At 47.1% G+C, this 15,547-nt stretch overlaps 1 protein-coding gene across 2 annotated transcripts in view; it reads right to left on the bottom strand.

Moving 5' to 3' along the window:
• Window positions 1-993: 993 nt before the first annotated feature.
• The window catches only part of LOC126527096 (phytanoyl-CoA dioxygenase, peroxisomal-like), a 52,228-nt gene continuing 37,674 nt past the window's right edge, over window positions 994-15,547 (bottom strand). For both annotated transcript variants that reach the window (XM_050174821.3, XM_055068552.2), the window contains exons 3-8: window positions 13,436-13,672; window positions 7,242-7,317; window positions 5,733-5,905; window positions 4,693-4,824; window positions 4,190-4,252; window positions 994-2,212 (exon numbers count right to left, since the gene is read on the bottom strand). In XM_050174821.3, coding sequence (XP_050030778.1) covers window positions 2,159-2,212; window positions 4,190-4,252; window positions 4,693-4,824; window positions 5,733-5,905; window positions 7,242-7,317; window positions 13,436-13,672 — 735 coding nt within the window. In that variant the 3' untranslated portion in view covers window positions 994-2,158. The remainder of the gene's footprint in view (window positions 2,213-4,189; window positions 4,253-4,692; window positions 4,825-5,732; window positions 5,906-7,241; window positions 7,318-13,435; window positions 13,673-15,547) is intronic.

The raw sequence follows: 15,547 nt of genomic DNA, 5'->3' as shown, positions 1-15,547 counted from the left end.
TTAGATTCAAAATCTGCCCTTCAAAGGTTAGAGCACGGTTTCCCTACTGATGCCTTATGTCTTAGCTCCCTACGCTCGGTGCACAATCTCCATATCAAAGGCTTCTCCATACGTTTCCAATGGGTGCCCTGGCACACAGGTATCATAGGCAACGAGATGGCGGACAGCCTCGCCCATAGAGCGCTGTCTGGGAATCCATTGAGAAGAGTGCCTCAAGACGACAACAGACTCTTCAGAGAAGCAGTGTTGTGCCACCTCAGTTCTTTGTGGAGCTCACCTCACAAGCCATGTGTGATCAAGGGCCTCAAAAGAAACCAAGCCACCTTACTGCTCCGCATTCGCACGGGCTCTGCTCGAACCCCTGCGTGGATGTATAAGACTGGCCTGGCGTTATCACCATTATGTTCAACGTGTGGTGTGTGCGGTGACATAGAACATTACCTAATGTGCTGTACTGCGTATAACGCGGAAAGGAAGGTGTTATTCGGGTCCCTCAAGAAGACAGGAGTTCCTCACAGCTCTTTTCAAGACATTGTTTTCCCGCGCGGGAACCGGCTGTGTAGGAAGGAGGTCTCTCGCCTTCTTTTAAATTACCTACAGGACACAGATTTGGCCTCCACATGGTGAACTGAGGAGTGACCATTTGTATTTTGTGTGGTCTGTGTCTGATTATGCGATGTACTTATTTTAAGTGTCGCTACGGTGGAGCAATTGCCGGCAGCAACTGCAAGGCTAATCCCACCAGTAGCCTACAACAACAACTCAACTCAACTCAACTCAATATTGAATACAGGGAGCGAGTGTAATTAGGGCTCGCATAGACGAAGAAGTTTACTCAATAGGCATTGGCGAATCGTGGTAGCGAACGTGTCGCTAACAAATTAAATACAGCGGCTTAATGAAAAAAATACCTCTTGAACAAAATAGCATTGTGAACGCGGCACCACAGCTTCGAGCTTTGTTGCGTGTGACCCGCATTGAACAGTACTAGACTTCCAGGTATCTTAGTTCATTTTATTGTGAAAATAATGTGCTGGTATAGCCTGATCAGGCAGGCAAAATCAACAGAACAAACTTTGTTGCAACATAGCCTAACACAACAATAAACGACAAGTATAACCCACTTCATAGGAAAGCCGGCACGTGGTTCACAAACCGCCCCGTAACAGCTCGCACGTGTGTATGTATGTATGTATGTATGTATGTATGTATGTATGTATGTATGTATGTATGTATGTATGTATGTATGTATGTATGTATGTATGTATGTATGTATGTATGTATGTATGTATGTATGTATGTATGTATGTATGTGTGTGTGTGTGTGTATGTATGTATGTATGTATGTATGTATGTATGTATGTATGTATGTATGTATGTATGTATGTATGTATGTATGTATGTATGTATGTATGTTCGCACGTGAGATTACATCATGTACTTGAGTGCATAGCAGGCCTGCACATGTGCAGGTAAGTCAAGAGAACAGCCACTCTCAGTATCGAAGTGTGACGCTGCAGCCGTTGAATACAAGTACATCGAATTCCCATCTTCTAAGCGGCAGCGCGAAGAACCTAGCTGGGCATTTGCCAAAGTGTCTTCGTCTACCGTATGTGCTGTCTCTGCGTATGCCTGCCTTCACCGTCCACGCATCACGCCATTGCCTGCTCTCGAAAAGAACTTCGTTTGCGTCTGGACAGTGGCATGTTTGAACATCGGGAGTGATGTGGCTGCACTTTTACGCTTATCATGTCACATAATAGGACTAACGGCGTTCGTGTTGTTCACTTCTCTTCTCTTGTGTCCTGTCTGCACACCTCACCTTTCTTGCATATTGAGGACTATCTAATAACAGTAGGCCTATCTAATAACAATCATAACAAGAATAATAACAAGAAAAAAAAAAGCTAGAGAGCCCGGTTACTAGCAGTAGGTTCATATTAGCACCGATGACAGTCAACCAGTTTACATTGCTCCGTGATTACAACTCGACGAAAAGAAAAAGAAAAAAGAAAAAAGTCATCCACTTGAAAGTAGCCACAGAACTACGTAAGAAATCCACAAAGCTTCGCAATCGCAGAGAAGTCGTCCTGGTTCAGGGATACAGATCAAAGAGCGGATACGGCGCGCTCCTCGGTGAGTTCCACGCGCTTCCACTTCAAAGACGGCTGTCGGCGCTGCGAACAATGTAGGCGCTGTCCTTCCAGTAGTCCTGGGTAGTACGTACAGAAAATAGCGCCGAATTAACCTCTGATAAAAGCAATCGCCGCGTGCGTGAAAGGTCCAGAGAAGCACTCCTTGGTGGGCTTAAGAAGGTAGCTATTTTCTCCGCGAAGCAGTTTGGAAAAAGCAGAGTTCTTTTGGGTCGAAGTGACTGTTCGTAATCGAGTTGCAGTTCGTTTGAACTAACGTTGGGAAGAGTTTGGCAAAATTTTGATCCTTCACACGAAATACCATGCATGTTGGTGAGGTCGGGGCCCCGCACACTGCAGATTTGTATAGCCGGGTTGCCTGTTCTAGTTAGACACAAAACTGGATTACAAATAAATAAATAAATAAATAAATAAATAAATAAATAAATAAATAAATAAATAAATAAATAAATAAATAAATAAATAAATAAATGCGTACATTATGGAACACATACACCAGTATAGCGGGGGTCCCATTACAGTATTGAACAAAATGATATATTTTGCATTTGGTTTCTGTGAGCTGAACTGCTGAGAATGCTGATGCTACGTTATGCGAGACGTCTAGCCTAGCGAAATAGTCTCTTGAACACGCGCTGTCATTTTACGTTATTCAGACCGCATGTCGCGGTCTGAATAACGTGATTCAGGATGTCCGTGATTCGCTCTGACGTAATAAACACGTCACGAAAAGCTCCCACAAGGCTCGTTTTTGGCCATCTGTTAGTCATCGTGTACATTAATCACCTCTCTCAATGTTTAACTAGTACTTCATCTAGAGCATACGCTGATGATACCACTATATTTTACCAAGAGTGAATGGTTAAATACAGTAAGAAGCCTACTAAAATCAGACCTAAGCAATTCGTCTTCGTGGTGCGGAGGTAACAAACTTCACATATGAACCCTTATAGAGCTCAATTGTTTTTTCATACGTGCACATAAGCATCTCATTCCCCCTGCACCACCACTTATTTTACAAATTCATGTTCTTTCTCCTTCACCTGTAGTATAGTGTGCTTCTTGGCGTCCTATTAGAACGCCACCTTAAGTTTAACTTGCACGGTGATATGATTCCAAATAAAATTGCTTCTGGATTAAGCGTTCTAATTTTAATCGCTCCCATTTCCCGCAACACATAACTTCCCTTTATGGCGCATGTATACAGTGACAATTATAATACTTCACATGTTTGGGTAAAAAAGCACATATTCCGCGCACATGCTACATCTGCCACATTTATAAAATCACGTTGTGAGCATGATTTATTTCTCTCGATCGATGACGCAAGCAGTACTAGTTGGCCGTTATTTAAACATACTACCCCTTATCCCCTTATGTTACATTCTCCAGCACAAATTGACTTTACTGATATACCGTATACTCAACCACGAAATGTTTTTATATACAGTTCATATTTTTGCACTCCCCCCCCTTTTTTTCTTTCCATAAGATGTAAGATGTTCATTAAAAAGCGATTTCTAATTTCCTCGAGTGAACAGTAATTACGAAATATTCTATATATTTAGGGGTATTAAGCACTGGAACGAATTACCATCTCAAATTAAAACCTGCCGCACAAAACTGACATTCAAGAAGGATGTCAAGAAATATTTGACAACACGCATAGCTACAGCTGCGCTGCTCTGAACATATACTATAACCATAGTTATTCTGCACTAACTTTTCAATGTCTTTGTGAATGTATGTGCTTTTCATGTTGCACTCTGATTAACTTACGTTTCCTTGTCTTTCGTCCTTATTTTGAGAAATTTTAGTTCTTATTCGTGTAGTATATACTGCATTTGCTTGTATTACTCTCGCACTTTATATGGTAGACATGCATTGTTCCAAAATACTTACTATGTTAACCTTGCTTACTTTGTTGTCATTGCTACGTTGCCCTCAGTGTTTAGTGTAAACGGCAGTGTAATAGGTTCAACGGGGAAGTTATACAGTGAAATGTTCGGAGCGTAATAGGGATAGCAGGTGACAACCTTGTTGGACGATGGCTTGTCAATATACCGGACGTTGCAGTGGGCGTAGTGCGAAATCATTTCCTGCGAAAATAGAAGGAGCAGAAAAGTTTGTGAAGGTGTTAGTGTAACGCACACACACACACACACACACACACACACACACACACACACACACACACACACACACACACACACACACACACACACACACACACACACACACACAAAAAAAAAAAAAAAGAACGCAGCGCTTTATATTTTGCCGGAATGGCGAAACATGGCGACAATGCTGCACTGCCTAAAGAATCGATGTTTTTGTCCGGCATCCGCACAGACAACGGGCAATTCCGGTTTGTCATGGATGAAGTATATGCAAGTATACTGCGTCAAAACAAGGTATCAAACAAAACGCACCATGAAATACAACGCCCACGCGAAGATTAGTCAAGGCCGAGCTAAAGGTTTAGCTCCAAGATTCGTCTATATGTCTGGCCCATTTATTGACGAAAAATCGGGTATACCTTGCGATGAGCGCTGGATCGGTTGGGAGCCGTTCCGTGTACGAGCCTCGGGTGGATGAACACCGCGTCGCCGGGCCGCGCGTCCACGGCCACAGCACCGACGTCCTCGAACATGGGGTCGATTATGACGCCCTGCGTTGTCGTAAAGATGCGTTGTTGATACAGCGACGATGGAAACCTTTAAAGATGTTTCCTTTCAAAAGAGGGCGGCTACAAAGAGTAACCTATCCGGCTTCAGCTATAATCAGGTTTCCCTACATCGATCGTAGACTGGAATCTTGCCGATGTTTACATTATTTTGTCTTCTTTAAAACCAATGTCTCTATATTGCAAAGTTACCACGCCTGGCAACGCCACCTTGTGGCGCTATCTTAATTTTCTGCCGGGAGCCTGACTGTTTTACGTTCTTCTATTCTTACCGTACGTCGCGAAGATTGGCTGATACCCGCGGAAGCGATGACGCGATGGCTTCTGTACGAATTACGAAGAGAATACAAAATGGAGTAAATTGTTACAAATCATGGGCACAGAGGTCATAACCTGTAGTGATCTTCCTTTCTGAATTCTTTCCTCATTAGCCTTATCTCCGAGTGGGTGACAGCGGCTGTTTAAAAGAATTGTTTAGCGTCACTCGGCGATCATAGCTTAAAACGGCACGAAGACGATGGTAACGGCGATGACGGTGACGACGGTGCGACGATGACGTTACGACGATGATGATTACGGCACCATGGCTCACGCATCGTGGATTCGAGACCAAATCCTGGGTGAACGGCAGCGTACACGGAGAGTATTTTTTGCGATGCTTTGTCCGCACCACGTTTCTAGCACACCCGACGATAATGAACATGTCGGTTGGTGAGGTCCGTTAATCCCGTCAACTCCTTCTGCAACAAAAACGGGATGGCGGCCAACAAGGTGACGATACCTGCGAGATACGCGGTGAACTCGGAAGGAAGTGCCCTTTTAGCCGCTATACCGTTGTGGAAGAGAGAGAAAACCAAGCAAGGAAGATAGCCGGCGGCGAGGGGTGTACGCACGTCTTCGACGCTGTGTTGCAGGGCGGGACCCTTGTGGGAGCCGGGCACGGCGAACAGGGAGTTGACGCCAGGGCAGTCGATGGCCGTCCACACCGACACCACGCGCTCCTCCTCTTCCGGGAACGGCAGGAAGTTGGCATTCTGGTGCAGCGCCAGTTGCCCGGCGCCGCTTGCTGTGGCAAGCACGGATATGATATACGTGTGAGGGCCGGGTAAATTACGTCATGCCGAACGCATGCAATATGGTAGGATAATTTATAAGCACGCGGGAAACGTACAGGAATGCTCTTATTACATCGTCATCATCATCACAACAACCACTACCACCAGATCACGTGGTAGCTCGGATTTGTTCTGGCTGTTGAATTTCGAAGCGACCGTAAAACTAGCATTGCAGTGTGGACGACGATTGCAGTTAAGCGCACGCACGCAATCAAAAACGAGTCGGAGAGATTTGAAATGCTTGTTACCAAATGGAAAGAAAATGCACAAAAAAGTGGTCGGGATGTTCTTCTGAAGTGGTTAAAGAATGTCAGCGTAAAGTGTCCTTCAGCACATGTTAGAAACTTTATTGTAAATATAGCAATGTGTAACGGAGAAGAGGGTCGCTGGCAAGAGAAAAGGCGAGACCTTCGTTTTTTGTCGCGTCTCTCGGTCTCGGAGCCCATACTGTTTTTGCATTTTGGTGGTGCAACCAGTGAGTAGGGAATGGCGGCCTAGCCATTTGCTATCACGTTTCATAGTTTTTTTGCCTCTGCCGCAGGCACCGCTTACTTGTGACGTCTAAAGAAACCCGGTCAGTAGCCTTCGTGTTTATCTGCTAATGGGCGCAGAACATGGCGGTAATTTTAGGTAGTTAAAGTAAAGAGAAGGTGGACTTTCGAGCTAAAGGTATTGGCTTTGTGACACAGGTAGGTGAATAGCATTTGGCTCAAGTGTTCCTGATAGCATCATCTAGCGAATAAGCAGGCTTAGGTACCATGCTACAGAAAGTACTGCAGCTTCTATGCGCTGGTAAACTGCGACAGCGACATACAATTCATATACGAACGAAAGTTTTTTTCTTCTTTAATTCACTCTGCTACAAACGCTGTAGCGTTATGGCTCTGTAGCCATGCGGAATTGAAAGTGTAGATTTTGTTGGCTGCACATGTTGTATTATGCATCAGAACACCTAAACATACACGGAGGCTTCTGGCTAAGAGTCGCTGAAGGGTTTATTCTGAGCTGCGGGACAGGCCACGGAGGGGTGGAGCAGAGTATATGCAATCTTTTGCCTGACGGGTGTGTAGTGCGCACGTATTAATGATGATGTCGTGCCTCCCCATCTGATGCCTACGAATCCACGGAGGACGTTGAAGAAGGGAAGTGACTTTTTCTTCCGTCGTTTTAATACCGCGTCGCGTCGCTTATCTCCGCTCGCATCGATGCGCCCTCTTCCCACCCAAGCGCTAACCATCCATTTCTACAATGTCAACGGAGGTGGGAGAGGAGACTAGCCTTTCTCACCTGGTGGTACGCTGACGTACATGGCGCCGAGGGAGAGGACCTTGGCGCCGCAGAACTGTTCCACCCAGTCCACAACCTGCATATCCGTAAATAAAGAGGGAGACTAAAGATCTGCATTAGCTCCGAGAAACTCTTTCTTTTTCGGGGAGGGGGGGGGGGGGTGAAAAGCAAAATTTTAATATCATTGGAGGCTTGGATACGTATTAAAGCATAAACCTTATTTCAGCCGAGCGACGCCACAAGGATCGCTTTGGTTGCTCGCCGGCAAAACCAGTATGCGAGCGACGGCTGCAGGCGATGCGACGAGGAGGCAGCACGATATGGTTCTTGGCCGTGCGCATCGGCGCTTTTTGTGAGTAAACTTCTCTCATAACTGTGGGCTTGTACTATCCGCTACAACTTGCCCGCGAGTACGTGAAACATCGCGGACAGTTATTGTACAACCTGTTTCTTGCGGCTGTGTCTCAAACGGGGATCGAACGTCCGCACGTCGCAGCCAGAACGCTTCGCCTTGTACGACTCTAACCACACGGAATCTAGCGCTTCCTGGGGCGCCGAATTGAAAATGTTTTGAAACTTTTCATTCGTGAAATAAACCCACGGAAACAGCATTTGTTAGTATATTTCGTCTGGAGTTGCACAAGATGCGGCAGCGACGACGGGAACGCACGCCCCGAGCTGCGCCGACCGAAGGGGGGACTTGCGTTCCGCCACAAGACACGAAGGAGCGGCGACCTAGTGGAAGCTCAGTCAACAGATGTCCCATTGGCGAGTCGCTCGAGGCGTTTCCGGGAGGCTAGCGACGGATTATGACAAATCATAACCGAGCGATCGAGTGACTAGAACGAGACATCGAGAACAAGAGACAGCGTCGCTCGTCGCCGTCGCGTATGTATAGTCGTGTAGATCGCGAAATCGCCCAAATGGCGACTCAGGTTAACGATGAAGATTACAAGATGACTATTAAAAGAACGGCGCTTCGACCAACTGCTCGGAGAGGTTAAGCGGTCGAGAGAGTAAGTTCTAATAGTGAGAAAGTAAGGCAAACTGAGCGAGTCGCTGGGGCAACATCATAAAACAGCATCAAAGAGGAACGCGAAGAGACAATGCCATCTTGTTTCTTCTCTTTGTGTTCGCCTTTAGCGCTGTTTGAGCATGACCTAATACTGCGGAGGATAGGCGGCTCCCAGCGCGTGTTGTTGACATTCGGGTTAGTAGCATCGACTGTATGGCGAAAGCCGTGTAAACCGCGGAACGGTCCTCGGTGGAATTCATTCCTCGGACATGACGATCTCGTCCTAACGATGTGCGTGCCATATCGTGGGCTTTCTAATTCCCGACCAAAGGGCTTCTCCGTCGGTTCGACGGCTCTCCGCAGGAAGGTACAAGTGCGACAACGCCACTCGTTGCTGGGCTGTTCTGTCGCCACCTTTTCCTAATAGTGCGGCTGATCTTTCCGGCAGGCCTTCCTCGTTTTTATAGTGCTAAGCCGTGAGTACGGGGCAATAGCGCGATTGTTTTTGTATATTTGTCGTATAAGTTGTCTGTAATGACTGTATAAATGACGACTGTTCCCCCGTCGTGGTTGCTGAGAGGATTTGGCGTTGCGCTGTAAGCCCGAGCTCGCGGGATCGAATCCCGGCCATGGCGACCGAATTTCTGTGAAAGCGAAATGCAAAAAAGAAAAAAAAACCAAAACGCCCGTGTACCGTACAGTGGGTGCACGTTAAAAAAACCCTAGGTAGTTAAAATCCACTATGGCGTGTCCCTCACTACGGCGTGCCTTATAAACCAGATCGTGGATGTCATGTAAAAACCCAGACTTCTTTTTCGACCATTGTTTATTCTCTTTGTTTCCCGTGAAATGGTGTGGCTTAGGGGCTATGACGTTTGTTTTCTATACGCGAGACCACGGGTTCGTTCCCAATGTACGGCGACCGGGTTTCAGTGCAGTGTTCTGAAAATTGTCGAGTAGTAGCGTTTTGAGGCTGATTTGACACTAATAAATAACGCAAAATTTTTTTCCAGATGTCGATTTAGCTTCAGAAAGGTTGACCCAAGAAGACACAAGGACGTTGGACGCCAGAAGGACGAATTTTATCCATATGTGTACATGCTTTGCGGTCATGTCTCCTGCTGCGCTCACATTAGCGCCAGGTTTCCATGTGGTAATTAACGCAAAAAGCTTGTGTTTTGATTCGGCGGTGGTCCCGTGCTTGATACCAAGAACCATCGTCGTTTGAACTGGTTCATCATCACTTGAACTTCATGTGCGTTTCAGTTAATATACAGCGTTCGGGTAATGCAAGCGGCTGCATGACAAATATTTATTTCACAAACTTTTCTTGAGCACGACGGACTTTCTGAACTTGGTCACTGGTCGCATGACGTCAGCTCTAGCTACCGCAGACTTGCACAGATTTAGTGAGAATGGCTAATGTTGAATTCTACTAGTAGGTCCGGATCAAACGGTTTCTTGCTTCGCAGCGAATAATCCGTGTTCGACGGGTAGATCTGGAGCGGGTTCATGTGTTGTGCTGGTAGTTTCGGAACAACTGGCTTCACAGCAGAGCGTTCTGTCTTGCTCAGGCGTTGGGTTACAGATTCAGCCAGAACTTCAAGGGCGTGTCGGGAGGTGCAGGAGGAGTTTAGTTTTGGCGGCAGCGGCGGCTGTGAGCGGCAGTTCTAAACATCGCCGTGCGACATCGCCATGATGCGCATTCAGCGTCACCTCCGTGGTGTACCGTTCACACGAATGCTTGCGAAAGTCGCAATCAAAACACACGCTCGGGGACAGCGACTTCACTAACCATGTGAACGCCACGAGCGAAAGCGGGACCCCATTTCTGGAACCGATTGCGCACGTGATGGCTTCCGCTGTGTTCCGGCGCAGAGTGGCCTGTTTTATCTCTGGTAGATTCGGATTCGCAAAAAAAATTTGGAGGACGCTTAGGCTTCGCCTTTAAGAGTGCAAGGCGATAGCATTCAAACATGCCTGACTGATGCTCACGCTTCCCGGCAACTGCAGCTTATGTAGCAGTAATGTTTACCGGGAAATGCTGGTGGCGAACGCTATGCAGGAAGGCGAGCTTTCGGGTAGAGATGCGGCCTCTTGCGTGGGCCGATCTACTCTAATTGTTTCGCACTTTTAATATGTTTGAGTCTGAGATGATTTAACATAAAAGGCATGCGCTGTCGGTGTTTAGTTGCATGACATTTGTTCGTGGGCTGTCATCCTCAAAATACCGAGCAGTAACTTTCTAAAGAATGCAAGACAAGGTGTGAGCAAATTTAGTGATAGAAGAGGAACTGTAGTGCCGTATAGAATATATACGGCGACATTTCGCTCGCGGGACACCCGGCGCCGACGCCGGACGCCGACACTGGATTTTCTGCGACACGTGGGCCCTTAAGGCTAACACGTTAAAATCCAAGCGCCCGCCCAAGGATTCGGGCGACTGCTCCAGACCTAACAGTAGAATTCACCATAAGATTTCTGCTCCTTTTATTGCGATAGCAATTGTATGCACACTGCAAGCGAATTTTTGCCGTCGTCGTCATCGTGAGGTTCCGTATATATTTAGGTATTTTAGGTGTATTTAGGCTAAATCACATGCCTTGCTACATGACATGCGGTACATGCGGGTTATTTTGCCACACCGTTGTATCACTAATGCTCGGATCAGGTCTCACATTCATGACAAAATAATTCCTCAGAAATTCGAGAATGACAGCCCACAAACAAACGCCACGAAACAAAACACCGACAGCGCATGCGTTTTATCTTAAGTCCTCTCAGACTTGTATATTGAATGTGCGATATGCTAAAATAGGTTAAACCTGAAAATGATGTAATTTTATTCGCGCGTCTGTGCACTAGCTCCGGGATCGGCCCAGCAAGAAGGGTTGAAACAAACTCGATACGGAAAAGTGGCGGTAAACTCGCTAAGACGTTTGCTTTAAATAATAAACATAAATGAAATATTCCCACGGCAGGGTTCAAATAAACGACCCATAGCACAACAGCTCGTTTTTATACTTGGGCAGCTTACGTTTACTTCAATTCATGCTGCCACTACAGCTACGAGACTTATATTTCATGTAATATTCTAATATGTTGCTATCGCATTCATTGCTTCGCCCTTTTGGAGAAACTGAGATTTTTTTTTCTCCCACAGGCAATCGCTCGTGTGCTTGGCGTGTGCGTGTGCCAACCGGTTTGTCGTTACGGGCGGCCAGACGATCCAACGCCCAGGTATACGCTTCCGTCTTCCCTTTCTTGTGTCATTGTGCTGGAGGCCTATAGTGTCAGTCATCGGGGGCAGAGCTGTTCCAGACGTGTGCGCACACGGAAGCGTAGACTGCGCATGCTCTTTCCGAGTTTCCGCCCCTTCAGCTGTGGCGGCTACTTCAGCCGAGTGGAACGCCGACAGACGGCAGGCAACCGGAAGCAGACGATGGCAGTGACGTCGTTTTCTCTCGGTGTTCGCGTCTCTTGGAAGGAAACTAAAATCGCGCCCGTTCGCAGTGACCTATTTCTTAGTGTGCAGCAGTGCAGCAGCAAGAAAGTAGTGAAGTGCCTGCGCTGGTGAGAGTCTCTGTCGATGTCGGAGACGTTTGCAGACGCTCGTGCCGAAAACCAGCTGTTTGCGTGTCACAGGAACGACAATGAACGACAATCTGGTTCGTCGCAGCCTCTTTCGGATATAAACGCTGACGACCAAGCAAACGTAATCCGTTGGACGGCCGAACAATAATAGGTGGTGCCCACAACGCACCCCGCTATATATCGACGGTTTTCCCACAGTGGTGGAAACAACGAATCTCGTTTTTTCTGGTCTTTGGTGTACTACGCGTGCGATAGAGCTACAGGTGACGTCCTAGCGGCCATGTTTTTGGACAACACGTCTGGCGTGGTGTCGCCAGACACCACCGATAGATCATGAAGCGTTCCTGGCGCCTATAGCCGTGTTATATAATGCTGCCATGTCGTGCAAATGCGAGCGAGCATAGTGGGGCTCGCCCGTATAGAGCCGGCGAGAACTTTCACGCAGAAAAGTATATGCAGCTGAACATACTTTTGGATTGACCAGGGCTCGCGAACAAGATGTTCACCTCTCCGACGGTGATCTCAGTTAGCTACATAGATCCGTGACCTCCGATGCCTTGTTTCTGTCAGTTGGTGGTGACGCTGCGTTTTCATCTTATCCGGCATCTTGGCACCCTTGCGCTACGCTGCACGCTAGTACGCTAAATGCAATGAATGAGCCAAGTGTAAAAGCACGGATATAGCCCGGCGCTTCCGGCGTGCCAGGGAGCATTAGGCGAAGTCGGATATGTCACGCCGACGACGTCGGGAGCGCCGAAAATTTTACGCCAGCATAGTTCGGTGAGCTGAACGGGGGTTATATACGATCGCGCCGAAAGAAGCGATCTAACAATGAAGCTAATAATTAAACTAGAAGTGCTCAAAAATATTATATGCCAGTTTTCATGGATTGCTGAAAAAAAGAGAAAGAACTAGATCATTAACGAAGTTTATATTTTGAAGAAATGCTTGGAAGCGGCACGTATGCAAAGTTTGAAATGCGTATGGTAATGAACAATTGAATGAAATTTGCTGAACCCTAATTTCCGGCTCGTTTAGAGGCGTTATATGAAATGCTCACAAGCTTTCGTCGTTTTCCTGGAAGGAACGAAAACAGCAGAAATTTCGTATTTAAGAGGGACTGGCAGCTACTCTAGTGCTGATGTGTACCAGTCGAAAGTTTCAAGTGTGAAAGTCAATCGCGCGCTTTGAAAATAAAATTGCCGAGTACTCGTCTCCTGCCAATTTTCATGCGTTGTACGAGGCACGTGGTTGATCCTTTCCGGTCTCCTCGGTGAAATACGCTAGGCACGTTGTTTATATTTCGTCGAACTTCCTGGCGAAGTACACTTTGTGTGGCTGAACTAATGCTTTTGTAAAAAAAATCCTTAACAACCGCTATAGAAAACGTCATATACGGGCAAGTGTTCCAACGGAACAATCATATAGGAGCAGCGTTTTAAAGCGCATGATTTAATTACAGGCAACTGAACTTCTTGTTGCAACTGCTCGAAAGAAACAGCTACGCTCGACATTGGGTTGCGATGTTGCGAGGTCGCACTATATTCTCCTATCTGCGACTCTGGTAAAACGCGGCCCCCGTCACCTGCGAGGTGCGCCTGTATTGGGACAGGAGGTCGCGCATGGTCCTCTCGAGCCTCTCCTGTGCCTCGGCGTCCAGTTTCTGCCTCTGCTCCAGGGCGATGTCCATCCGGCTGACCTGCGCCATCAGTCCGGCCGGCATGAGGCCCTGCACCACCAGGTAGCCCTGCTCCTCGTACTGCTGGCGCTGTTCCATGGTCAGCAGGCTCTTGCTGACCGGCGCCGACGCACCACCGTTGCCCTGCGCGAAGGAGTGCGGACGGCGTCGTCGCGTAAGCGGGAACCACAGAAACTGAACAGTCAGGCAACTTTGATGTATGCAATAGCGCACTAAGGACGGTGAAAGGCACAAAGCAGGCGCTGACTCGTAAATGAATTTCACGCGATAGCCATTCCTTACCTACCCTCACGCAATATGACCTGACTGACTTGGTATCTGTAAGGCCGCGAAACGATAATCACGTAGAAAAGAAACTGAAAAAACATTTTACCCTCTGGGAGGAATTGAACCCGGGCGTGGGGCATGGCAAGCGAGCAAATGTCATCGGCGCCACGCTAACGGTTGAAAAGGCGCGTGGAATACGTGCGACAGTAAGATTCACGAGTTTTTGAGCCAAGACAGTAGGACCTACGGGCGTCACGAGTTTATGTTGAGCGAAGCAATTACCGGTGAAAATGAGTCCAACATAATCTTACTTATGCGAACGCGCTCGCATAACTTAGACTATCAATGTAAATGAATTCCGCAGAAATTTTATTTATCGGGAAAGCATCCAGTACATATATATTAATATATATCAACTATACGAACAATACGGATGCGGCAGGCAATGCGAAAGGAAGCAAATCAAATACTTCCTCTTAACAGTCCATCAAGGTACGAAGCATCAACGTAATGTGACATGATTTACGCTCTACGTATACATGTGTCTGCATTCTTTTCTTACGTGGGATGCGGCAATGACTAGCCGCACATGTCTGGGTAAGTCGTGGGTCAGCGCAATAACTGTGTAGACGGTCAAACTAACTCACAAATATTTTTTGGGCTATATGATGACTGACATCTACGTGTACTCACACTCATGGGCACTGATTCACGTTCTTGCTCACGTTCCTACACACTTACACGCACCAACATTCACTTATCGGCACCTTCCACTCGAACTTAAACTCTCCCCCAAGCTCCTATTCACCGTCACCCACTCACATACATACTCACACCCACTCACAGCCACCGGCATGTCACCCGCGTTCACATTCCCGACCACTGCAAACTACCGTCACTAGGTTTGGTTCGCGCTCAAGTTAACGGTCACTCGCTCCCCTTCATACTCACCTCCACTCTCACCTTTCGTCACTCACCAACGCTCTATCTCACGCCTGTAAAACGTGTGACGAACGGGTATGAGTCGGTGTACTCGTGAGTCAGTATGGCAACCTATTCTCTTAATGCAGTACAAAAAGTATTTTTTTTCTCGGACATACGCCCGCACCCACGCTGGTCACAGTGGGCATGGCAAGAAGCGCAAACCATCCTTACCATCCTTCGCGCTTAGTGTTATGTTACCAGATTCACAAAATGTATACCAACTCGCCCAGCTGACGATTGATTCGCCTCTTGTGTCTTGTGTATTAACGAGCCACACTGCAATCGCTGTAGCGAACAGAGACGATCGCTGGCGACTGTGCTAGTTCGCGTCGATCTCATTGTCGGAACAGATAATTTCGGAATGTCGGCCTCATAAGCCATCGCACTGGTTTCGAAGTCGACGAATACACTGGGCAATGAAGGGACTGTTGCGATTTTCAAGGGTAAAAAAAAAAAACCCTACAAAAACGGCTTTAGCCTTAATTGGCGTTCGCACGTGATTATATGCTGTGGCAGTGTCCGGTGATTGCGACATGCTGTGATCGTGTCTGTGCCCTCTGACTCTCTATCTCTATCTCTCTCTCTCTCTCTCTCTGCTTATCTTTCTATACCCGTAAGCCAGTTTAGTACAGCAAACCAGACTTTCCGTTCTGGTTAACCTGCCTGCCTTTATCCTACACACATTTATACCGTCAGCAGCATTCTCCCATAGCGAAGACCACCGTCTTATTCTTGCTTTCCTGCTTT

Source organism: Dermacentor andersoni, chromosome 9, assembly GCF_023375885.2.
Source record: "Dermacentor andersoni chromosome 9, qqDerAnde1_hic_scaffold, whole genome shotgun sequence".
NCBI lineage: Eukaryota > Metazoa > Arthropoda > Arachnida > Ixodida > Ixodidae > Dermacentor > Dermacentor andersoni.
Note: the sequence above shows the minus strand (reverse complement) of the source record. Positions and strands in the feature narration are given on the sequence as shown.